At 43.1% G+C, this 26,186-nt stretch overlaps 1 protein-coding gene across 1 annotated transcript; it reads right to left on the reverse strand.

Moving 5' to 3' along the window:
• Positions 1-50: 50 nt before the first annotated feature.
• dhx36 (DEAH (Asp-Glu-Ala-His) box polypeptide 36) lies at positions 51-22,435 on the reverse strand. Its single transcript, XM_070969902.1, has 26 exons — positions 21,840-22,435; positions 20,894-21,051; positions 20,625-20,735; positions 20,277-20,478; positions 20,087-20,125; positions 19,748-19,918; positions 19,470-19,549; positions 15,585-15,659; positions 14,416-14,582; positions 14,220-14,301; positions 13,971-14,111; positions 12,473-12,578; positions 8,506-8,593; positions 8,118-8,173; positions 7,936-8,000; positions 7,209-7,352; positions 6,688-6,805; positions 5,509-5,607; positions 4,595-4,768; positions 4,367-4,453; positions 4,193-4,276; positions 3,933-4,032; positions 3,697-3,787; positions 2,301-2,421; positions 683-835; positions 51-591 (listed from the first exon to the last, which is right to left on the reverse strand). Exons 1-26 carry the CDS (start codon positions 22,089-22,091, stop codon positions 358-360), a joined length of 3,198 nt encoding a protein of 1,065 aa, XP_070826003.1. The 5' UTR covers positions 22,092-22,435; the 3' UTR covers positions 51-357.
• Positions 22,436-26,186: the final 3,751 nt, after the last annotated feature.

Raw genomic sequence — 26,186 nt, forward strand, 5'->3', positions numbered from 1 at the left:
TCTTTTCCCTGAGGACCACTGTTGGATAGACCAAAGAAAAATTACTCGCTTGATGGTACGTCCTTTCTTTATTGCACAGTCCATTAAGGGACATTCCTGAAAAACAAGAGCTCGGTTTAATGTACAAACTCAACAATAAACAGAACAGCTACTGAGTATATTTAAACATGGGCTGGTCCCTGTGAAATAATGAGCAAATTGGCAAAAAAAAAGAAAGCTCATGGGACTCAAGGGATGGGATGCGTAACGTTCCCCAGTACTCCTGCCTCCTGGGTTTGGCTTTAAACACCCAGGGAATGCTGACATTTCAACTAAACTCTGTGTCCAAGGATGCAATCAGTCATTTTCCAGGCCCTTCTAATCATCGTCCTCATCCTCCTCCTCTTTGAAGTGAAGGTGCTGTCCTCCCGGGGCAGACCCCCATGGTTGATCATAGCTCTTGGTGCCGCCTGCAGGCTTCTCCTGGGTGGTGATGAGGTCTATGATGGCTGTGATGACAGCGCAGTCTTTGGACTGACGGTTTTGCCAGTCCACGGGAGCAGGGTGCCGGATTTTGTCCTCCAGCAGAGAATCCAGCTCTTTCTTTAAACTCTGTCAAAAAAAAACAAAAAAACAAGTAAGCCAGGTTAGTAAAATTTATCTCACAGTGACGAGAGCTGTGTTGAGTGTGTCTTGTGCTCACCTTGACAAGGTGAGCGATGCGTGCCGGGGATCTGAAGACGATCCACTGGTCCACCGCAACGGTGTCCTGGTCCTCGTCCTTCTGGATGGTGATGTCCCCTCCGAAGAACAGCAGTGAGAACGGGGACACCTCGGTGCAATCGTACAGGAAGATCTGAGGACACACGGAGAGATGTCAACAGCGCACGCCGTCAGCAACAAACAAGCGAACACACTCAGTGACAAGAGCGGCATCATTATGACACACCGGGCCCGACAGCTATTCTGTGGTGTGGGCTCAAAGTGTCCCATTAGTGAGGAGAGTTTGAAATGTGTTTCAGTGCCTCCAGTGTTAGGAGAAATGTCATCATGCCCTGTGAATCTCGCAAATGTGTTACCCTGTTTTCCATCCATTTTCCTCCCCGTGCTACACTGACAGCTGCTTATGTAGAGTGGTTAGCCAAAACGAAAAATAGCAGCGAGTCCCGAAACAAATCACACAGTCAATATTTTTCACAAATTACTGAAAAGTCCGACTGTTGCAAGACAGAAAATGGGAGTGATCCTCGACAGTGTGTAATGTGCTGATCTGCATGCACGCGCTCACGCAGGCTGCCTACGTCGAAGGTGAGAAGCTGCAGATGCCACATAAGCAGCAGACTGTAGTCAAACAACATCTTTTTCAGCTTTGATGGTTACAGATGGAAGTGTTGGAAGCTTGTGTTCGAGAGAGGAAGAGAAAGGTGAAGGGAGTGGGTAGGAGATAAGGAGAAAAAAAAAGATGCAAGGAGACAGCAGGGACAACTGCATTTGCCCCATGAATGTGTAATGTAATGGACCACCAGGGGCAAGTGCGTCAGAGGAGATAAAGTTTAACATCATCCCTCACTTTCTTTGTTTTGTTTTTTTTTCTACGGCCCTGGTCCTCTGCTTCCGTCTCTCTCCGTAAACAAATGACCTTCACAGTCTCACACTCTCAGAATACCTTGCTTTTATAATAGACACAAACCCACAGCATAGTGCACAAAAACTCTACACGCTTCAAAGACAGGAAAAAAAATTGATGGTGGCAATAATGACGGTGGAATTCAGCGGAAGACTTTTCTTCATAAAGACGAAGGCAGCAAAGTGAGAGACAAAGGCACAGGCAGCAATCAGACGGGACATGAAAGGTGTTTTTCTGCAGAATGGTAACATTCACAAAGAGACACAAGCACAGAAAGAACAAAGACACACGGATGGAGCGGACGGAAAAAACGAGAATGAGAAAAGAGGGCCAAAAAAGCGAAAGGGAAAAATATAGAAGGAGGGAGAAGAGAGAGGGCGCCAGTCAGGGAGACGCATTGACCGTTTTGCCCCCACCCACCACCACCTCTTACATTGTGTCTGGAATGGAAGCTTTGAAGCGCAAGAGCCTTTGAGAGGGAGTTGAAAGGCAGCGTTTTAATCAAATATTCATTCAGTGTAAAGCTGGCATGGCACCACAGTCAACCTTTAACCACGGCTTCCTCTTCCCTCTCATATACAAAACCAAACAGATAAAGCGACCATCATTGCACTCCACGGTAAAAACACACAACATTCACACGGCAGTGTTGAACCGCAGCGTAATGCCGTCCCGTGTCCCCTCGTCCACTCACGCTGCTCGTTCTCATCTTCAGGTGGTAGATGAGCCACGTGTAGTTGAACTCAGTCTCTTCTGCGTTGACAGATTTTGGGTGGATGCACACCTTCCCATCAGCCTGGGTGTACACCTTGGGCCTGGGGAAGTAAGACAAGCAATATTTAGTCAGCAGACATGAAGACATTAAAGGGGAACTCCACTGACTTTACACATTGAGGCACCTTTATACACATGTCTCGTGGAGTTCTACTATACGTATGAAGAAACTGTATAAAGCCTTGTGTTTGAGGCTGAAGTCTGTGGAGTTAGAAAGGAAATAGCAGCTGCTAGCATAACACACCCAAATTTGTACATCGATCGGGTAATGGAGGTGCCCTGTACTGAAGACTGCATAGATTGAAAAATGGCAGAAAGTCTGGTTCTGCTGCATCGATTCTCTTGTAGCTGTCTGTTGTGTGAGCACTCTTTTAATAAGCCTCAAAGCTTTACAGAGATTTCCATCTTATTTCAGTGAGAAATGGCTGTATTGTATTACTGATCATTTTCACATCTACACACACCCACTGCGTGTGTGTTTGTATGCAGCAGTTATTGCCCAAATACTTTGAAAATTCCCCATCACCAGAAAACATTTCGTTAAGATCAATCACACAGTTGTTCTAGAAACAGCCCATCAGGTGCTTCTGGCTTGTTAATCCACACACAAAGAAAGCCTCCTGCCATTTTGGCACGGGGCGTACCAAAGAGAAATTGTGATGCAGTTGGCAAATCATCGCTAACATGAAAGAAACACCGTGTTCCAAACTCCTGCGTGTCAAGCCAGACAAAACCGACTGCTTGACTGCAGGGAACAATCTGCTTGTACCAGACAGCGGTCTGATTTAGCAGCAAAACAAACAGAAAGTGCTTCATCAAGCCATGAATTCATTAAATACTGCAGAGCTGTGGTGTGGACATGTGAAAACTTACAACTGGCTTAGCATCGCAACTGCTCAGAATTATTTATGCAGAGGAAATGACCCTGGCAATTTCACTGTGCAGCTGGGTCTAAAGCTGTCACTGAGACAAACAAAAGTGACAGCTCTACTGAGAGTGTCTGTCTGTCTCCCTGTTGCATACGTCTGTCTTTTGCACACAGGTCACAGCCGCAGCCTGTGACAGCTGCCTCAGGGCAGCTTTATGATGACTGCATTGATCTTCAGCTGCAAAAGAACCTGTTTTTGACAATTCTGGACTCTGCACAGTCTCAGGTAACTGTCACAGGACCCTTACAGAGCCCTTGCCTGAGATGACTGATGAGATATTGGAGCGTGAAGGCCATTTTTCTGTCGTAAGATCAAGAATGATTGTGTGCTTCTCTATCTTATGTTGTGCAGCCCTTTTCCTGCCTGTCTGTGAACTGGCGGACTCACCCTGGCCTCTTTTTGCTATTAGACGGTCTGATCATGGCCACCTTTGGGTACAGACCGGCGACTATCACTGCCTTGATTAACTTCTCATTGTCTGAGGAAGGAAGCGAGAAAGAACAAATGAGCACAGCTACATCAACACTATAATATTCTATTAATGCTCCACAGCCTGGTTTTAAGATTTTTTATGAAGAAACATTTTCTGACAGCTTAATCGCAACCAAAAACCTCTTAGTTACCAGAGTTGACGTTGGATTTGGGGTCTTTGGGGTCCTTGCTGCTGACAAAGCCTGCATGCATTAGATGCTCAGCAAACTGGCCCTTCATGTTGTGCAGCATCTGAATGAGAAAAGGACAAATTGCTTCTAAAAAGGTTGCCTTTCCTTATCTGCCCAGAAAGAAGTCAACTTAAAACTGTAATCATGGACTACCCCTGGTTTTATTTTCAAAGCACTTGAGTGTAGAGTTCAGCACAGCACTTACAATCAGCCCGGCTCACCTGGAGTGTATTGGCAGACAGGAAGTTGTCCCAGCAGTACTCCCTCTCATATCTGCCACCACGCTGCTTCGCTTCCTCCCAGCCCTTGCCAATCAATGGATAGTAAATTAAAACAGGATAAAAACACACAGCAGACTGAGATGAAAGAAAACTGACAGATGTGGGCAGCTGTACCTGGAAGGCATTGACAACAGTGAGGTGGTCGCTCTTGGAGTTTCGGGACAGGACCTTTCTCCTCATGTCTGCCATCTTCTCTTTACCCTGAGAGAGACACATGCATTCGAGAACATTTAAGAGCGACAATGAAAAAAAAATCAGCAGGTAGATTGCAGCGATATGTTCAAGTGTGCATGTGTGCAGCTGCAGACGCGAGCTTTCATGTCTGTGAACTCAGCACCCTACCAGAGGTATGAAGAAAGGGTCTTTGAAGCTGAGTGATGCTGCAATGGTGAGCACGGGGTCGAGGCAGCCCAACAGGGCCCCGAACAGGATGAGCTTGCCAATGTGAGGCTCCACAGGCAGACGGGCCAGGTGGAAACCCAGCGCTGTCAGGTTCTCTGCATGGTCCAGGGCGTTCTAACACACACAGCACACGTCTACATTCATTCTGAGCTCAGGACAGGCTTCTTTTAAAAAACATCCACATGAATGAATACCCTGAAAGTGCGAAAAATTAAAAGGGCTTTATTAACATGGCGACAGGTTAATGAAAAGGGTTTCGGTGAAGACCAGTACAGGCTGGTCTTGCTTTTAATCAAGCCACGTTAATAAAGTTTCATTCAGTTTCAGGTAAGTTTCATTACTGTCAGGTTTCAAATAGGGTTCTCTCTATTGATTTTCATCGTGGTTTAACGTTGTTACCATGACACACTGCGGATGTTCTTCTTAACCCTTTTAATAAGTACTGATTTCTCTGTCTCTCCCTCCACCACTCGAGGAGAAGTTACAAAAGAGCATCCTTGGAACTAGGATATGTGCAGATAATGTTTCCAGACAGGAGGCCTTGAAACCACACGCTCAGGTCGAGCCTCTCTTCCTACTGCTACTATTTCCCAACGGTATAGACACAGTTAATTCACGAGGAATCAACTGTGAATCCATTAATTGGGTGATTAGAAGAAAATATTTTGACAATATGTAAATCACGCCAGCCATCAAAAAGACCAACAAATTTTGGGGGTTTAGATTTTAAAGAACAATGAATCAACATATGGTGTTGATTCATTGTTCTTTAAAATCTAGTCAGATTGCACCGTTAAAGTTCATTAATCTTCCATATCTTTACATTCTTTTCAATGATCTTTACTCTTTCTTACCAGGTCTGTGAGGTTCTTGATGGCGAGGTTCACAGCCCTCTCAGTGGGGGTGTCCAGTGCTTTCTGCAGGAACCGAGCTATAGACCCAAGCTTCAGTATCTAGGCATCACACATCACATTACATTACACATAAGCAAAAGTATGTAATCATTTTTACATTAAATTCCCCTCCCTTTCTCAAAGCGCTTGTCATTTGTGACAAAGGCCAAATCGTGGGCGATACACAGATGTAGTAAAGTCTACTGCAATTAGCTTTATGTGTGTCCTCTCATGGTTTGCTCACACTGCTGTTTACAAGCCGTACGTGACCAAACAACCAATACTGTGCAGAGTTAACCGCATTAACATTCTTCTCTAAGTGCTGGGCTGAGCACAGAATTAATGTGATGATAAAAGATGATCCACTCTAAATGTGTATTCACTTCCACATCAGAAAGAGATTTCTAAATGCACCGAACATCTGCCTGTGACAGAGAGTAAGGAAGCACCGCGTTCGTGTGTCTGACTAATAGGGAGGTGTTGGAGTGTTGGTGCATTAGAGAGAGCCTGCTCAGGGTTAGCATGTGTTGACAGTGTTTCTCTCACTTTAAGGACAGGCTGATGCATTAGTCCGCCTCTCACCCACTAGCTTCAAAAAACCCACATCTCACACAATAACCGAATACATCCAGCTGAATTGGTGGAGGACACACACTCAAACACATATCCAATAAAGCCACTGGTGAGAACAATCATTGCAACCACTAAATCCGAGTGAACTTTGGCTTAATGTTCCATTAGCATGGGTTAAAATATGTCTGAATGGAGTATGAGGATTTAAAAAGAGAACGCAGAAAAGGGGGGGGGGGGGCAAGCGAAGAAGAAAAGGGACTATCCACGTAAGAGAAGAACGAGGCCCAGAAGAGGGGTGATTATGTTGTCGGCAAAAAGAGAGTGAGAGAAAGAGCTGGAGAGCATGGGGCCATGAGTCAGCCCAGAATTTATCCCGAGTTGTCATTAGGAAGGAGAAGCTATAATTCACCGCCAAAGACCGAAAACAGCAGCACTGTCCTCATACCCCCCCTCCCCCCACACACAGAAAACTCATTCACAGCAATCCTGTCCTCATCTCAACTCCAAAGCCAACACCCATTTGTCTCTCTGTCAGCTTGGCTGCCTCGTCCTCTGCACATACACAACCTTGATCTGCAGGCACAGCTCCTCCAGTGGTGTCCTCATGATTTCGGGTAATTGATAGGCATCCAGCAGGCTGGCCCTGAGACCATTGTACAGATGATAGCACTTTCCTGGACAAACTCTGGACATACGCACAGGAGAAGAGAGTGGGGCAGAGGGGAGGGACAAAAAGGTTATGTGTTATATCAGGCCTGTGACAAGAGCTTAATCTAAAATCAATGGGATGAAACTGCACTCAGTAAGCAGCTCCTGCTAATTGGGCCTTGCTCCACTTTGATGTGAGAGCTTGAGTCACAGACTGGAAACAACCTGGGAGTGACTGCGCTTTGCCTTCCTCAGTGTTTACAGATGGGAAAGCAGGAAGGAGTGTGCTGATGGGGAAGACTGACAGAAAGCTGAGACGACAAACAGGAGGAAAAATAATCCTCCCAGATTAGTATCACATACCCAGAGGCGCTAATATGCAGTGTGCCCTCATTATAAAAATATCCATAAATACCCTGTGTGCAGACAAACACACACACCTGCCGGCGCGTCCTCTCCTCTGTTTGGCGTTGGCCAGGCTAACCCACTCCGCTGTCATAGTGCTGATGTTGTTGTTGGTGTCAAAGTTGGTCTCCTTAATCTTGCCTCCATCTATCACATGAACGATGTCATCTATGGTGATGCTGTGAGGAGCGGGGAGAGAAAAAAGGGGGAGGGAGAGAGAGAGAGAGAGAGAGAGAGAGAGAGAGAGAAGAGCAAATCAGGCGAGAAAAAAAAAACACTTCAAAGCAGTCTGTCAAGAATGCTTAGCTAAGACTCTCACACACACAATCATTCAGAAGTAAAAATAAAATGTAGCACTTCTGTAGGTTTAGAGTCTATATTTAGTGGAGTGATGTGAGGGGAGCGCTGGCAGCTTCTTAATTTGCTCGGTTTGTGTGTGTGCGAGGCTGTGAATGCACGAACAAACTGCCTGTCAGAGACTCAGTCTGCTCCATTCAAGCCTATATGACAGTGTTCACAATCAATCCTAGAAATATATGCTAATTAGCCTCAAATCTAAAGGACTGGGACCTAATGCATTACACATATACACGCAAACACACACACACACACACACACACGACTGAAAGTGTCATCACGTCTTCTTTATCCCAAACTCACCAGAAAGTAACAGCCAAGAATACCATTTCAAAGGGAGTGAAAGTGCAAAGGCTGGACAACCCAAACAAATACACACACACACACACACACACACACACATACCTGGTCTCAGCTATATTGGTAGCAATCACAATCTTTCTGACTCCAGGAGGAGGCCTTTTGAACACCTGAGAGGAGTGAGAGTGAAAGATGAGATTGGACTTTTCTGATATTGAAAAGGGAATAAAGACGCGGATAGACACAGCCGGAGAGACGGACAAAGAGAGAAACAGAAGAATGCTGACCTGCGTCTGATTAACGGTTGGCATGAGGGAGTGCAAAGGGATGATAACGAATCGGTCTGAAACACAACAGGACACGAAAGAAAAACTCAAACAAAGCACCTTTTGAAAACATAAGATACTACTGCTGGTGATTCAGGCTGCACATGGAAGTCTGAAAATATGACCTTGAATATCCTCGGAAATATTCAGAATGCAATAAATTATCCGCATTATTTATTCATCTTACTGTATTGTTATGCACAATGTGCAAAACACGGACTTCGCTTTCACAGAGCAGTTCTTCATAAAGGACAGCAGTGACCTCAAACCAAACACTTCAAATTCACTTCTAAAAATTCTAGTAGATTTAAACATCCTGTCCAGTCTCAGTGTGTTGCCGTGTGTGTACCTGATCTGAACATCTGCTGAGCCATGAGCAGGTCATTGAGACTGCTGATGTTGTCCCAGCCAGGCAGGAAAACCAGGATTGCCCCTTCCTGTCGAACAAAGACACGATACAACACTTAGCAGCTGAAAGACACCCAAAAACCAGCAGAGCTTCGGAAGAGAACAACAAGAAACCAGCAGAAATAAACTGCCATTAGCCGGAGGAGCCTCAGCAACAACTGAGCCAAGCGAACGGGGTGGCTGTGTCCTCGGAGGAGCTGAGCCGAGGCAGATGGAGTCCACTCGCCCTGAGCTCCCGACCTCCACACTGAGCCACACAACAGGCCCTGACACTGCCTGCCAACTTCATTATGACAACAACTTACCACCATTGGACAGCCTCTGCTTCACATTACCACGGGAATAAACTCTATTCTCACAGCAGAAAAAAAAAAAAAAAAGAAAAGAAAACACTTAGTCACCTGGAAAATATTGAGACACACGAACGCAAGCTGAGAAAACATCAGATGATGGCGGCTAATGGAGCTGGAGGGATTCCAGCGTGAGCAAATCAGCTGTCTGACAATGGCTGACCACGTAGGTGTCAGCCACTCAACCATGAAAACAATCACACATAATGCTAAAGTAAGATAAAGAAACCACTCATGAATGACGAGGAGACCTCTGTTATTGTAGCAGCAAAGAACAAGAGACAGATTTAAACAGTGAATCAAAATGGATTACAGGTTACAACATTACAGTGAACTACCGGAGCACACATCCACATCTTCAGATATACAGAGCAGATTAACAAATGTGAATTATTTAGGGTTGGGTACTGCTTACAATTTTACAATACAATTTTTATTTGTTAAATTGCCAAACTTCTCAGGGCATCAGTGTTTAATGATAATATAAGCTGCCATTTAATTCATTATCCTACATTTTTATCAAGTGGGTGTTATTCTCCATCTTGGTTTCAACTCATTTTCTATCACTGTATGTCCATTCTATGTCCTTTTTAAGTGAAGCACACAAAATTAGCAAAATTTCCTCATTTGTTGATTTAGAGGAGGAAATATCAAACCAGGATTTTGATGTTAATGTTGGCAATTTTCAGCTACAAACACGTACAAACAGCCAGTACTCAAAAGTGAGATTTGATACTCAGCTCTAGAATGATTAACTGTCATGTGATCAGAGTTGTAAACAAAAGCAAGTGGGTGTCATGAAAGGTGCTAAGAAACGTGACTAATCTTTGACACAAAAACGAAGGGTGCAATTTACGACATCCACATGCAGCTCAGATTGTCCAGAGCAGCTTCGAAAGACAACGCCGTGTCCACGATGCCGAAACAGTCAGAGATAGATAACAAGGCATGGACATCAACTGAGGACTAACAATGACTTAAGAAACTCGAAATTTCAGAAACCTGAGCAAAATCCAACTTTTGTGTATCATGAACAGGGAAAAGTTTCTGGAAATGCTATTTCACCACATCAAAGGCCTCAATTTACACAAAAAAAATATTCTCAGGATAATACAAATCTGGTATAAGATAACCCACAAAAGGACTCTGCCAGCTATTAATTTCCTGAGAGGGAAGGGAGATGAAGAACAGACATAAAAAGTAGCTTGTGGGCCCTGAGCCCCCTGCCTTTTAATTAAAACTAATTATTATTACCAGTGCTCAACCGCTGGCACCCACATGGGGCTGCATGTGTGTGCTAATGTGTGTGCATGTGTGTGGAGGAGGAGAGAGATGCAGGCTACAACCTGAAAGAAACGCATGTTCATGCACATTCAGCACAGAAAGAGGCTCTGGTTAATTCCCACTAAAAATTGAGTAACAGTACAGTGAGCGCTGTCGTGTTGGCCCACACACGTACACACACACACACACACACACCAAACCACTCACATATACACACGCACATAGTTGCACCCAGCAGGCATTCATTAATGTCTGCATGTCAGCCTCCTAGGTATCTAATCAAAGACTCCTGCGACATAATTAACCAATCATCACAGTCGAAAGCCTGGCAGACGGCCCGTATCCTCGGTCCACAACGCCGTCACGGCGAATCAGCCGGTTCCCCCTCGACCGTTTGACAATGCCGTGGCGAATCAGCTGGTCGACTGGCTCAGGGTGGCCGTGACTGATAGAATAATTATCCCTTCCCATATGAAGCCGTATCTCCATCTATCTGCGTTAGTCACTCCTCATTCTGGCCTGTCTCTTTCCTTTGCTGTGCTCTGATGTACATTTTCCACAAACACAGCCACAAGCTAACAGATACGCTAAACTAGTTCCACTTGGCAAAATACAGGTGAAGTGAGAGCAAAGTGAGCCAGTTTTGTCCTGCCATCGATTTTTGCACTGACTGTCCAAAAATTGTCTTCACCCTCATTATTCTCCTTGTAATAGTGGCAATGGGCTGTACTGAATGGTACTGACTGTGATATGCTGGCACTGGCCTATGTGATTCTGAAGAGCACAAGAAACATGCTGCAAACACAAATCTGAACCAAGACGCTACTGAAACAGTGACTATGTTTCAAAATGCTATGCTCTTGTTATGTCTGCACTGACAGCTCCTGATAAGGGTGCAGTTAGGCTCTTGGATGTACTGCGAAAGTAAAACGTTCACAAAAAAACAAGACTTGATATCACTTGGCTGACATTATACTCTCCATCACCAAAGTCTGAATTGAGTGCTGAAATGATGCTGACATAAAACAGAGGAAATGGAAAAAGAACTGGAAGGGGAAAAAAGGGAATAGGCGTGCGTTGGGAGCGCATCTGTCCGATCACTCATTAGCACAGATCTGCTGCCAGGATCTGTGTTATTTCCTCTGATCTAATGTCACTCTGTGTTTGGAAGCTGGCCCTCCTGTTCCTCCCATCTGCTCTACCTACGACTGTACCGTTCTTCCCTCCTTTTGTCGGTTTCCACGTCTGTGTCGGCTATTTATTTGATCTGACAGCATCTTCCACGTGGACCGCTGCTCCATCTGCCTCTCCATGACCAAAATGTTGGGAGATTTTCACGTCCAGGAGGACAAAAGGCTCAGAGATAAAGCAACAAGCCTTCTATGCATGTGGGTAAAACCAAGTCAATCCTGTTTGGAACCAAGAAGCCGTCAAGAGCAAATACGCTGAAAGCCTCTTGTAATGGAGATGAAACTCATCCCAGAGAAGTGTCTGATAATTAATACCTTTGCTCCCAGATAACAATTGTCCATACTCATACCAGGACCAGTGTGCATTCATGTAAAGGGCTTTGAATATCTTTATATTTCAGGATTGCATTATTTAGTTTTTCTGTTGAATGTCTGATGCTTCCTCGTGTTTTCTTTGTCTTTCAGCATTTTGGGACCATGTTGGAAATAAGTGTTTTCATTTCAGCATGTCATCCTTTATATTCATGTTTTTTTCTGGGATAATCCATAAATAGGGCTGCACGGTGGCACAGCAGGTAGTGCGCGTGCCTCACAGCAAGAAGGTTGCCGGTTCGATCCCCGGGTCAGGCGGGGCCTTTCTGTGTGAAGTTTGCATGTTCTTCCCGTGCATGCGTGGGTTCTCTCCGGGTACTCCGGCTTCCTCCCACAGACCAAAAACATGCTCATTAGGTTAATTGATGACTCTAAATTGTCCGTAGGTGTGAGTGTGAGTGTGAATGTTTGTTTGTCCTTTCATGTGGCCCTGCAATCGGCTGGCGACCGGTTCAGGGTGTACCCCGCCTCTCGCCCATTGTAGCTGGGATAGGCTCCAGCCCCCCGCAACCCCGAAAGGGATAGGCGGTATAGATAATGGATGGATGGATAATCCATAAATAAAATCAATCTATCAATCAAATCTTAAAATATACAAGAAACATTTTAGTCACTCATAATCTCTGAGTGTTAACAATCAAATTCAAGACACCCAAGTTTTGCCACTTTCACTTTGGCTGCCCTGAAAGCAGAAACACAAAGTTAAACTCACCTGATCACTGAGCACAATATGTCGAATCAGTGCCAGGATCAGCTCCAGGTCAATCTTGTCATCCTTGTCCAACAACTCCAATGTCTGAATGGTGCTGTCAGAATATCTGGAAATCGTGGGACAAAGACGATAAATAAATTATCCACCATCTTCCACGCTTTAAAAGGGTTTCCAGCTGTTCCATTATTTGCTGCTTTGGTTGCCGCACTCCAGATGCTGTGTGTTGAGGATCTGTCAAAAAGTATGATGCTGAATATGTTCATGCACAATAAACAATCTTAATTCACACTTGATTAATGTTACGACTGTCTTGATTGTATTGGCAATCCTGACATCAGCTCCCACAAATGAACCCAGTAACTGTTAATAAGTTCCTTTGGTATTTTTTTTTTTACATGTTTATCTTTATTTCCTTGTTTTAACTCTACATTATGAACAGGTGCAAATCATTCTGTCACAGACATGAAACTTTTCAAATATGGAAATATGCTCTCTTAACTTCCTTTACTGTGAGACTGACAGGTTATAATAATGAGCTCATTAGTGTTGAGAGAATGGCAACTTGTTAATATCTGAATAGTGTTTAACAACACAAGGACTATTAGGATCTTGCCCCTATGAACAATGTAAAAGCTTTTTCTTGCTGTAGTCATTCCTCCTATTCATACAGGCCATGAAGAGATCCTTTCCTAACGCCATTCAATGTCAATGATCAGGGACAAAATGTGTGCAAAAAGCTAATATGAGGCTTCAACTGTTCAACTTCATCAAATGCAGTGCATACAGCCTTCAAACCAGCCCACCAGCTGTTGTTGTGCTGTCATGACATGATTGTGGTCTTGTGCACTCAGGCACTTGAATACACTTTGTCCAGGTACAGCACACCAAAAGTAATCATGTTTACATTACCTCGCAATCACTTCGTGACACAGAGCAGTAATAATGGCAGCAGAGACAGGGGGCTGCACTGCAAACAGCTGTAGTAAAGGAGGACGAATGCTTGCCGAGTGTCACTGAGAACAGGCTGACATCTTAAATGAAGCTGGTCCCCTAAAAAATCTTGAGGCAGCTGCAGGAGGGAAAACTGCTCTCAGCGCGTGTAAAAAGGCAGTTTGTACGGCCCATGTTGCCAATATGTGCAGATCCATTTTTGAAGAGGAGCAAATAAAATACAAGATTGCCTTTTTCCTACTTAAAGAGACACTGCAGGCATCTATGACATAGGTGCAGCACTTCGATGCAGATATATAAATCAGCATTTACTTGACAAACCTCTCAAAGGGTCAAGTGTTCCTAAGCAGTGAACGGGCTCCGTGCTCAGCGTTTACACACTCAGATGCCAAACTGAAGTTCAAATTCATAAAGAAAAGGGGAGGTATTTATTCTGAAATGTGAATGTCACGATGCCAAATCCTCCCGTTTCCCACGTAAACAACACATCTATCAACCTGGCAGCTGCTCTGCTGATTCGTCTACCCTGCTGCTCTGAGTAACTCACCTGCCCTGCAGTGTACGTGCATAACAAGGCCAGCTCTCCTTGTATTCTGCCTCTTTCTCCTCCTTCTCCTGCCTGGAATTGCGTCCCTGCCAAAAGCCTCTCTTCCATGTGGGGCGACGGTCCTGATTCTGGGGATGATACCTGGCAGACACACCAACCAGGTTGCATAAGACCTTATTAAAACGAAAGGGACATATTGGCACCATTTGTGTCTTCGTATGTGTGTGTTTGGGAGCAGCGTTGTTGTACCTGGTCATCTCCACGATGTCCTCAAGTAGGAACTCTTCCACTGGGAACGTCAAACCAGGGATGTGGATAATTGGGCAGTTGTCTAAAAGGTGGGTTCAAATGGGGAAAGGAGTAAATGAGAAAGAGGAACAATCCTAACCAATTAAACTGCAAGATTTATGCCAAAGCTTGGCATGCCGTTCGGTGTGCTGCGTACCAAAATATCTGGAAAACTTCTCTGCGTTAAGCGTGGCACTCATGAGGATGACCTTGATGTCATCTCGGATGCTGAGTAGGTCCTTCACGATGATGAGCAAAACATCAGATTGCAGGTTCCTCTCGTGGATCTCGTCCAGCACCAGGTGGCTGATACTGGACAACAATCTAACACATGAAAAATGGCAATTCTGAGTCCATTACGGCTGTATTTGCTGCCTCTAGTTCTGTCTGTGGAATGGTCCTTTTTTAACATTTTGCGGCATCAACTTGAACCATGAAGCATAGATGCAAATATCCTTTATTTTTGCATTCTTCTGTGCAAGTCTGAGACATAATTAGAGACCAGCCCATTTCTGCCAAGGTAGATTTGATGTTATCTAATTTTCAATCTAAAGTTTGTATACTAGATTAGCTGGCCAAGTTAAAAAAAAATCCCTTTGCTTACATATGATACATATTTGATATCTAAAGTAGAATATACCTACAAATACAGCCGTGGTCTAGAATGATGAGTCAAAAGTGTCTTGTGGTACTAAAAAGGTTAATGCATCACTTATGTGGTGGATGGAAACAAGTCATCAAAACCGACAAGTGCAAACTTGTGAGCTTGCTGCTGTGTAAATACCGTACACCTCAATGCCAAAAAAGTTGCAGCAATTTGTCAGACAGCTGTAGTCCTAAAATGACTCTAACTAGAGCTGTGCCAATCGTGGAACTGCATGAAGCAAGACAACAAGAAAAGCTGGCACCCTCACTTAGCTTCTTAGGTTTTTCTGAAGACACTCACAATGCAAGGATGAGCACGCAGGGATGAGTCAACAAAAGCTCTGTGTGTGTGTGTGTGTGTGTGTGTGTGTGTGTGTGTGTGTATGTGTGTGTGTGTGTGTGTGTGTGTGTGTGTGTGTGTGTGTGTGTGTGTGTGTGTGTGTGTCTTCATTTCTCTGCCTATGAGAATGGGGACCCATACTAATGCTTCTTCCACAGACAGTAGAGCAAACCAGAAATCAATGATGATAAAACCGAGTGACACAGAGGGAATAAGACAGAGGAAGAAGGACAGCTGGAGCAGAGACAGAGAGAGAAAACAGAGAAGAAATGCTGAGAGAAGATGTGATGAGGGTGAGGGAGCATGGGTGGTGGGGTTGGGGGTGGTGGCGGAGGACTCACGGGTCTGAGCGAAGCCACTGAAGAACAATGCCTGTGGTACAGTACAGGACCGAACCTTGTCTCCGTGGTAACCGGCTGAGGAACGGGAGGACGAAAAAGACAGAAAAAAGGACTTTACATTTCCCAAATGACACAGATTAAGTCCAGTACAGTATAACATGAAGGCGAAGGTTGCCAGGTTTCTCTGTTCATTTTCCTGCATATGTGTGTGTGACTGTCATCCTTTTCCATTTTCAGGATTCCAAACACGCTTCATGTTATTTTCCCATTTTGGTATGAAGATGACTTCATAGCCGCAATATCTTGATTCTCAGCCTGTACACAGACGTGCACATAAATCTGAGATGGATGGTGCTATAAAATGTTGCTGATACAGAAAATGCTGTCTAATGAGTAATGTAATTGGCTGTAATAGCCACTTGTGTTCACACTATTGTTACAGCATACTTTGCATAAGCATTAGACAGTGATGAAAGATTTCTCAGTGACTTCAGTTTAATAAAGTTAACGACTTTATTCCAATGCCAAAGAGCAGAAACTGCCTCTTATGACTCGTATGACATATATCTGACAACTGAACCACATTAAAGGCTGGGCTGTATAAATGACGCGAGTGTGATACGTAATAAATGTCTTGTTTCAAGAGAAATAACAGTAACAATAGCACAATAAAAAAAACTTTATGGAGCATCTTCTGGAAAAGGGTTACAAAGCATTTCACAACAACACAGTGTAAACAATGAAACAACCAAAGCAGTGAGACAAACATAAAACCAGTGGGCCTAATTAAAGCTTAATGATGAAGACATTATAGGTCACCAGCAGCAATGACACAACATAATAAATAACAGCAAAATAACACAAACCTAGTATCAAGCATGTTCATTATGAAATGAAAGGAAAGTACTGAAGAAGCTTGCCACAGGCCTCAAGGCAAATAGGGGGCACTGGGCCTCTAAACCCCCCCCCTTCCCCACTCTCTGTGTAATGTGCACAATTTTTCTACAATACCACACTACCTGGGGACAGGTTTCCCATGTAGTTATTTGATTAATCACAAATTAATTTAGCAAAATGCGACAGTAAGCACAAACCTGTAATTATGTTTGGACCCTCTTCCAGACACAGCTCCCTGTTTAAGCAATAAAGCAGCGCCGACCTTCAGGCTCTCAGCAGGTCAGCTGTTAGTGCACTTTGTGCAATTAGCGAAAAAAACCAGTAAGCATTGAGCTTTCAGGGCCCTGGAAAAGTTGCCTGCTTGGTAATACAACCATGCCCCTTTGGTGATGCTCTCCAAACATCCAAACACAAGCTCTCCACCCTCTCCGGTTTCAAGATCTCATAGCTGAGAAATATTAATATGAATCAGATTAATTGTATTTACAATACTTTCTGTTTATTATAACCACCCATCATTTGCAGCACTAGACCAGCACCTGCGGGAACATTTATTTATTCATGCAGCGACTGTCTGCAGAGACTGAGCGTGTGGACTAACACACTGCTTCCCTGCAAATGCAACTGAAGCTGCCAAAGACTAAGATTAAACGCGTTCTGGCCAATTTGTATTCAGTTTATACAAAAGTTGATTACCCACTGAGAGACTGACACCAGAGAAGTAAAGAGAAGCAGAAGTGTGTACTTTTTTTATATTAGTTTCTAGGTGGGAGAGCTGGCGCATCAATAGACGTTAGACAAAGCTTGAGGAAAAAATTACCAGCCTGAGGAACAAATTGCCAGCTTTTTCAAATACCCACTGAGAGACATCCACGGTCTCCATCAGTGTCAGTGGGCAGTGACAGTGAAACAGAGAGCTTAAAGGCATGCTTTTCCAAACTGTCTAGACTTAAGTTCTTTGATACGAAACACTGCTTTAGTTATTGTTCTTCTCACTTGCAGAGAGCTATGAATCACAAGTGCAGCAACTTCATGAAACTAAAGAAAAAAAAATAGCACCGTACAAAAAGAAGATTTAGAAAATGTGGAAAATGGTCTTAAATTCACAGTCTGGCACCTCATTATTTGTCCCTTCCCTTTGACAGTTAGTAATCATTTTTCTGTCTGTCTTTTCACTTCTGTATCAGCGTCTCTTCGTATCACTCCTGAGTTGCCTCTTTTCCTCTCCTCTTTCTGCATCCATATCATCCTCTCTCATGCTCCATACTCTAGTGTACGAAATAAAATGGAGTTTAGACTGCTGCACCCTCTTGTTTCCCATAGCTCTCCGCTAAAGTGTCTTTCTGCCCAGCTTTATCTGTTTCTTTCCATGTGCATGTTTCCCTTCTACTAACCCTCATATCTCATGACAGGCTGATGTAGTTCATGTCAAATGTGACCTCGCGTGTGAATACGCAATGAAATTGGAATGAATAGACCATTCATGCCTTTTCAATGGAAATCCATAATGCCTATGGAATATCAGGGCCCATTATCCTTTGTATATAGACTATGGTCGACATGCAGCTATTTTATCATGAGCAGTGCCAAAGAACAGTAATCAAACCGCTGATGACTATAACTAAATATATCTTCAAGATCTATCATCTGTCTGACTCTGACAAAGCCATGTAGGCAATATCGCCAGCATCAGCCTAATCCACAAAGGCTCTCGACTTGCGTCCTCCAACCTTGAAAACAGCCACGCACGAAAGCAAAACACCACTCTTTTTTCAATCACTAGTACACACTTGAGATCATGGCAGAAATTCAGACGTCTAGACTAAAACAAAGTGGATCAGGGAAGCAAAGAAATAGTCTGCAAGCTGCAACAAGCGTCCTTCAAAAAGAGCAGAAATCCAAATAATCGTGACTCTACTCTGTAGCTGTTACTTCCTGAATGCTGAAATCAGATTTTTAACACTTTTAAAGCAACACTGTTGTATAGCACCCAATGACAGGGCAGTTCAAAGTGCTTTACGTAACACAGAAAGGCATTAAGAGAAGAAACACAAGGAAATATAAAAAGATGCACATAAATAGGATAATAAAATAGGAAAAGGAGTGAAAGAAAACAAAACAGAAGATAAATATAAACCAAGATTCTATAAAACAAATAAAATTACAATGTAGCTACAGCACAGTGAAAGACATGAATAAATTGAAATTTCAGTCTTGATTTAAAAGAACTGAGAGTTGCAGCAGAGTCTTCTGGGAGTTTGTTTTGATATGCGGTGCATAAAAACTGAATGCTGCTTCTTCATGCTTGGTTTGATTCTGGGAACAGTAAGCAGACCTATCCTCGACCATCTGAGACGTCTGGACAGTTCATAAGAGAGCAGCACATCAGAAATGTATTTTGGCCCTAAACTATTCAGTGCCTTATGAAACCAACAGCAGAGTTTTTAAAATCCATGTTTTGATTCTCTCCTCAGGACTTCGGCAGCATCGTTCTGACTCAGCTGCAGCTGTCTGATTGACTTTTTAGAGAGACCTGTAAGGACAGCACTATGGTAGCAGAGCCAGTTGACAAGTGTTTCTAAATCCCGCTGAGAGTCCTTTAATTTTTGATATACTCTTAAGGTCGTCTGATTTTGTGTCTTAATGTGGATGTTAAAAATCAGGTCCACGACTACACCAAGATTTGTGGCCTGCTTTGTGGTCTTTAACGTTAGCGAATGGAGTGAGGCGCTGACTTTGAATCATTTTTTGTGGCAAAAGAAGTTTTGTTTTATCTTTGTTTAACTGGAGGGCATTTTGGCACATTCAATCACTGATTTGTTGAATGAACTTGCCTTGCTCAGTGCTGTATGGGACCATAGTCAACTCACGACAGTCAGTACAGAGCATTTCTTTTGGTTCCTTAACCACTAAACCAAATGCTGATAGCTATTTACCCATAACGTGCTTACATTTTATGCAACATTATGCTTGAAGAGACTTCCTTACCTCTGCAGGCGGATTTGGTAACCACAAGAATTTCCATTCCCGACACTTTCTGCCCTCTCGTCTGCTACACGCTCTGCTACCTGAGAGGAAGCACACGCACAAAAAAGTCGAATAACACAATCAGCACTGTGAGAAAATAGTCATCAAATCTACGCAGCTCCTGCAGGAAAAGACATGTAATGCATAAACATCACGTTACAAATCTTAGCTACCCCATCTATCCTCAGTATGCACACACATACACAACACATTCAGACCTGAAAAAAAAGAATACACACCGCGATGGCACTGATGCGACGAGGCTGTGTGCAGACCACACGACACATCGAGCCCATGCCTCTATTGATATGGTCATCTAGGATGAACTGTGTGACTTGAGTGGTCTTTCCACAGCCGGTTTCCCCACTCACCACCAGGACACGGTTTGAGTTGATCAGCTCCACAAGCTCCTGAGGACAGGAAGTCGGAAGCAGGTGAGAGGACGTTTAAGGATCAGGAGATGAGGAAGAGGAGGAAAATGAGATTTCAACTTCGAAAAAGAGGAATTCATTTTCACCAGCAATGGTGTGATTCACGATAAGTACCTGCTAGAACAGTGTATGAAATCAAAAACTTACCTCTTTTTTCCCAAAGGATGGTAGTTTTTCCCTGAATTTCTGAAGACAAAAATGAGCAAATGTTTGTTAACACTGAATAAAATGAAGAGTAGATGTTCTGTTGAGGTATAGATCTCAGAGTAGCCAACATAGAGAAACTGTAACTTTTACCTCTGCATATATAAAACTTGATACTAATCATCGAACTCACCAGCATTTCTTTGTACTTTGGATCTAATTTCTTGCTCTGCAGATCTCTCTTTAAGCGGTCGTCCAGTGCACTGTCTCTGATTACTTCATGAAATAAGAACTCCACATCCTTGTCCCTCCATCTCAGTTTCTCTTTCTCCTGCTCCTGCTGTTGCTCTTCTTCATCCCATGTGTCTGGTATCTCATCTGCCGCAGAGAAGTATCTAAACAAAAACGTTAAAGTGTGTAAATATTCACAATACAGTGGACCACTAGACAATACTCGTTCTGTGACTGGGGCATGGAGCGCCATTAAATATTAAATTGTATTTGTGGAGCAAGTCACGTCTTGATTTGCCTGGAAAGTTACCGTTGTGATTTGTGAGTTTCTTTCTTCAGGCACTGGGTAACTTCTTTCTCCTCATCCTCAGTTTTGATATTGATCGCTTTATCTTCTTCGGGCGCATCCCCGTCAAAGTAACTGCATAGACAGGCCATAAACAGGTTAATTAATGTCATACTGTCAGGAGTCGCAGCTGGAAAAATAACTGACACTCCAGGCTTTTTGATTCTATCTAGCTTTCCAAATTTCATGACTGGAAGCTAGAAATTACACGGTGCTATGCAAGCTGTTCTTACCAATGACCACTTCTATTGCCAGCTGTCCCCGTGTTACCAGACGTAGAGGCTTTCGCATCCCTGCCGTCTTTCTCTGGCCCAGACTGATCATTCTGAACAGAGTAGAGCAGCTTGGCAATGTGCTGCTCTCTGGCCTCATCCATCTGGACCACTGCCCGCTGCACACAGACAAGGAGAGGGGAAAGTTCAGTCATAACCCCACAGTTACCTTAACCAAATGAGACACAAGGGCTTGATTTGAAGCAGTGTTTTACCAAATGTAATTTTTTCCTCACTGAAAAATCCAACTGTAATCCCACTGAGGCTGTGAAGTCCAGGCTAACATGTTTTTCTTTTTAGTGACAGCTGAAGGATTACTTGCTCTTTTAGCACTTTGTAGCTTCTGTGCTTTAATAAGTAAGGTTGTTTGAGTTAGGGGTTGAAACCAGTTGTCACCCTTGGACTTCCGCTGCTCATTCAAAACCCAGCAAATGAAAATCAACACATACAGGTTTTCCTGTAGTGTTTTATTGTGGAGATGAACCACTTCACCTGAAATATAGAAAACCAGATTTATGAATCAAAAACTAACATTAAGGGAAGGTGTGTCTATTGTTTAGGAAACTGTCTACTCACAAAATCTATCAAAAGTAATGCTGTGCAAGGATCTGGGTGGCTCATCGCTGATGTGCAGGATTTTGCCCACAGATCAGCATGCACAATCCTGCACATGCAGAACACTTTGTGCATTGAATCATGGTCCATTCCCAACCAGTTAAGTCAGCCTATGCCTCACACTTTGCAGTTCAGAGGGCAAACCTGTTTTCTTGCAGAAGCTAACTACTTAGCTACTTCGGTGTCACTCATATCTGTGCTGAAGGTCCTGATCTCTGTGTGTGATAGACTAACACCCTGCCCTGCTAAACACAACATGTAAGAGCATGCACCCAAACACAATCCATAATACCGATCTCCGGTCTGCCTGTTTCCTCCTCACGGCTCCGTATCTTGCATACCACAGACCAATCTCACGGCCCTTCAGGTGTGGCGGAGGACGGTCCCGTTGTCCACCTCCTTCTCGGTCCTGGTCTAAGTCGGAACTCCATCCTCTGGAGCCTCCTCCACCTCCTCTGTCCCATCTTTCTCTGCTTCCATCTCTGTTCCCTCGCCCCCCTCTTCTGCCTCTTCTCCCACCTCCACCGCCATATCCATAACTCATGCCGTCGTCGAAAAAAAAAGGTAGTAGCACCAAATGCTGAAACGCTATCAGAATAACCGTTAACCGGTGAGAACGGTGTCTTGTAGCTACTTGCTAACGCTACCGTTGCTAGGATGTGTTGGATGGATTCGTGGACCAGAGACTTCAAAAAATATGACGCTACACCCTCGTAGTTACTGATAGTTAACTTCTTGATAGTTATCACAGGTACAACTTAAATGTCGAACAATTAATGAATTCATGAAACAACAACATTCAGACGCTGTTGTCAAAATACAACAATTAGCATGCTTTCTCGTTTCTATCCGGCATGTCGCACAGTATTTACGTCACAATTTTCAGTTGCCCAGTATAGTCGTAGCGCCCTGTGATTGGTTCTGTGCCCTCCCCTCTCCCAGTGTACGTGCATACATCTTTAGCCCTTTACAATCGAGTCATGAATTCATGAAGTGGTGGAAGAAGTATTCAGATACTTTACTTAAAAGTATTCACACCACGCAATATACTGCGTTCAAAGCTTTTCTTGAGCAAAATATGTAAGTATTATCAGGGAAATATGCTTATCAAAGTAAAAGTATTCATTTTGCAGAAAACTTAATCCTATCAGCGTTCCACTATTATCTATATTATGTTTATAGATAAATGTTTCTGCTGCAATAATGTGTGTGTTGCATTTTACTGCTGTACATTTAGAAAGTGTTGGGTAATTTAATCTACAGTAATCCATCATATCATATTCTATTAGATCATGATAGATTTGTACCGGCACTGTTCTGCAAGAACCACGTTCATCCCTAAAATTCAACTTTTCATGAGCTTATAAGAACAGCCCAGCTTTCATCCTTTAGTTGATCAGAAAATTCAAAACCTCCAATTTTGGAGATACTTAGTTTACACTGGACAGGAATGATATGATCAATTGTAATGTGAAATGTAACTAGTTAATAGAGCTGTCAGACAAATGTATTGGACATTCCACCACTGAATTCATGTGGTTCAAAATCCTCTCTGCAGTTATCAGTAGATGTGGTGGTATTTACTTTTACCCACATATGTAACTTACTGTTAAGTTGACATTAGCAAAATTGCAGCCAAAATGTTTATAATGTCCTTTTCTTTCGAAAAGAAAGGATTCCCATTGTAAAGGAGTTACTATAGGCTATCCTGCTGTACTGACTCCATTAGTCAGAGGTTTGTCATTGATCAGTATCGACACCTTGTTTATGGTAATATATATCACATGCTTTATGAAACCAACAGAACTGTTGAATATCTTGTAAACAAGAAGGTGTTGCTCTCAAAATATTCACCTCCTGCAATTGAAGTGATCAAAAATTTATTTCATTGGGAACATATTTTGATTAGTTCTTGGTGTACCCAATTTATTGTATTTTATTTTCAGATTTTGTTTCCTCCTTATTTAACATGGATTTCCTATAAGTCATGTTGTGCTGCCTGTTTGATTTCTGTATTAAAACAAGAAAAACAAAATGTGAGGAACCTCTGGCTATTCATTCTCCAGACGTTAACCCCAGACATTGCCATTTATCCTTGGACTGTACAACTGTAAACCTGCATATGTCGATAGTAAGTTTTGAGTCTCTGAAGGACTGGGCAAAAAAAAAAAAAAACAATGTCCTTAAGCTCTAATATATGCACAGACAGAGAGGGTCTGTGCTGCCAGTGTAACTGCTGTAACTGACTCACCCTGCTCCCAGCTCGACTGAACATCAGGGAATGACCTGTTGTCTGGGCCTTAAAGGTTACAGCCAAATGAAAAAGATCTACCATGACTGCTTTAGACTGTATCACCGTCAGGGTTGTGCTCTGCTGTATTGTGGGCATTATGTTGAATATCGTCTCTCGGCAGAGTTTACCTCACAAAGTCTGCAGCTTTTCAGTCAAATTAGCAATAGCCATCTATCACAAAGCTAACTGTAAATACACTGTATTAATTCATTAATGACATTAACAATTGGTAAAAGACTGCCTGTCTCAAAGCATTTTCACATAACCTTGACATAAAATGTCTTGTTTCACATGAGACTGAGTTCTTTAAAAAATCATGTCTTAGCCAGAAAACAACAGCACCAAAGCCAGTCAGACACAAATAACAGGTGACAGATTCTCTGCAATCAATAACTGGTTCTGCTTTGTTCTTATTTCTGAATGATTTGGCGCTTTGCAATTATGCTGTTTTCTCATTTCTGTTCTTCACCCTCGGCTGAGTCTGTTTCTGAATCTTCACACTTACAGCAAATATCTGATTGGATTGTACTCAACATTCTCTTGTTTTAAATTAGCTGGAATATTGAATGAGCGAAAGATGTTTGTTCTTCTCCTCTCTCTATCCCCTGACCCCCCTCTCTCTATCCCTCTGCCTTTGTTTTTCAGAATAAAAACAATATCCACTCAATTAGTGCCATCAAGCCTATGGCAGAGACAAGAGAGTCAAAAGAGGGATGAAAGGTATGAGGGAGTCATTCATGAGGCTTGTATATGATGCTCAGGAGAGGTCACAGAGGAGATCCCACCCTCAAGCACAATATCACGCATCGCCACTTTTAAATGAACTTCATCTCTGCACCCACTCTCCTGTTCTGTTGTCATCATAGCAATAATACATTTGTGGCCATGCTACAAATTTGTAAACTGTGAAATGAAAATGTGTGCAGCGTGTCCACATCCATGGCATCATCAGCCATTTTGTAATTAAGGAAATCCAGCTGTCCGCACAGAGAGGCACACAGACACTCACATTAGATCCATATCTGCCTGTGTTTTTTGAAAATATTCAATATTCAGCTTAGACAAAAATGAATCTAGTCTTGTCTTTGAGCAGGGCTCGGCTGGAAAAATAAAAAGAAATCAACTGATCAGCTAAACTTTGACTTAGGAGTGCCCTGCAGGCTTTCACCTCAGCTGCCAATACTTTTATCTGTGTCATTATTATGAAATACGTGAGTGCTATCAATATCTCAGCAGGCGGCTCTAAAGGGAACAGGTGATGGATTGAAAATCCAGAGAGTAGGCGATGCAGGAGAACAGTGAGGAACATGGTATAAGAAATATGCTGAGAATCAGGCTGAGATGGGTGAGGAGGGGGAGAAATACAAAAAGAATTCTGAGTCGTGGAGGGGTCGTGAAAACAACAGAGGACAAAGGACTGTTTGGTATGCTCTGAGCCCCCTCCCCCTACTCCTCTCAGCACTGTTGCTGCTGCTGTACTATTCTTTATACACCTTGTTATTATACCCTCAGGCCTACCTGTGATTCATACAAATGATCTCTGATCCTAATGAATCATTTAACCACGATGAGAAACCTTAGATGAAAAGCAGCATGGTTTAACATGATTGGTTTTGTTTCTCCTCTTCTGACTTACAGTCTCAGCAATGCCTCCAATACTCATGGATGGTGCATGTGTTGAAGTAGAGGTCTCAAGTGGTGCCATCGATGCTACATTTCGATGCAGGCTTACCTGCACTTTATTGCTTCAGCATAATCAGAGGTTGTGAGTGGGAGCTGAAAGTCCTTGGATCAGAGAGAAAAGACAAAACGTCAGGAATAGCTGCAGGCCAAGGCCTTTGAAAATTACAGTTTTTATATTATTTTAGTTTTTGTTTCTGCTGCCACATGCCCTTTTCTCTATTTCTCTCCTGCTTTCCTTCTGCTTGCTACCCAGTCTCTCTGCCTCCACTATCCCTCCACAAAGACAACATCTAAATGTCTGCATCTACACAAATAACATAAATAATTTGTGAGACCTTCCTAAAAACACAAGAAAACGCAGTGCTGATTTTGTGTCAGGTCAAACACTCTTAAGCACACAATGAAAATACCACACAGCTGTTGTGGATTGGTGAAATTACCATCATCCTAGGGGCACAGCAACCAGTGGGGGTTGCAAACTATCTAGGCCAGTCTCTTTAAGTAGTTAATTACTGTGCTTTATTTGCTTTTATCCTGTAATAGGGAATCCCATTTGAGTAGTTTGTGTGCTACCCAAGCAGTCCAGATGGCTGACGTGAATGAGTAAACATGCCCACACTTGTACAGCTAATGTGCAATACCCAATTTCTCACAAACAAGGCA

The sequence above is a fragment of the Chaetodon trifascialis genome, chromosome 9, assembly GCF_039877785.1.
Source record: "Chaetodon trifascialis isolate fChaTrf1 chromosome 9, fChaTrf1.hap1, whole genome shotgun sequence".
NCBI classification, from domain to species: Eukaryota; Metazoa; Chordata; class Actinopteri; order Chaetodontiformes; family Chaetodontidae; genus Chaetodon; species Chaetodon trifascialis.

Bases quoted from the DNA above. Each gene is read 5' to 3' on its own strand.
- dhx36 (XM_070969902.1), bottom strand. From the start codon at position 22,091: ATGAGTTATGGATATGGCGGTGGAGGTGGGAGAAGAGGCAGAAGAGGG. The intron at 21,052-21,839 runs GTATTATGGATT...GTCTGTGTGCAG, and splicing joins AACAGGCAGACCGGAGATCG to CGGGCAGTGGTCCAGATGGA. The intron at 14,302-14,415 runs GTACGCAGCACA...CCCACCTTTTAG, and splicing joins GAAGTTTTCCAGATATTTTG to ACAACTGCCCAATTATCCAC.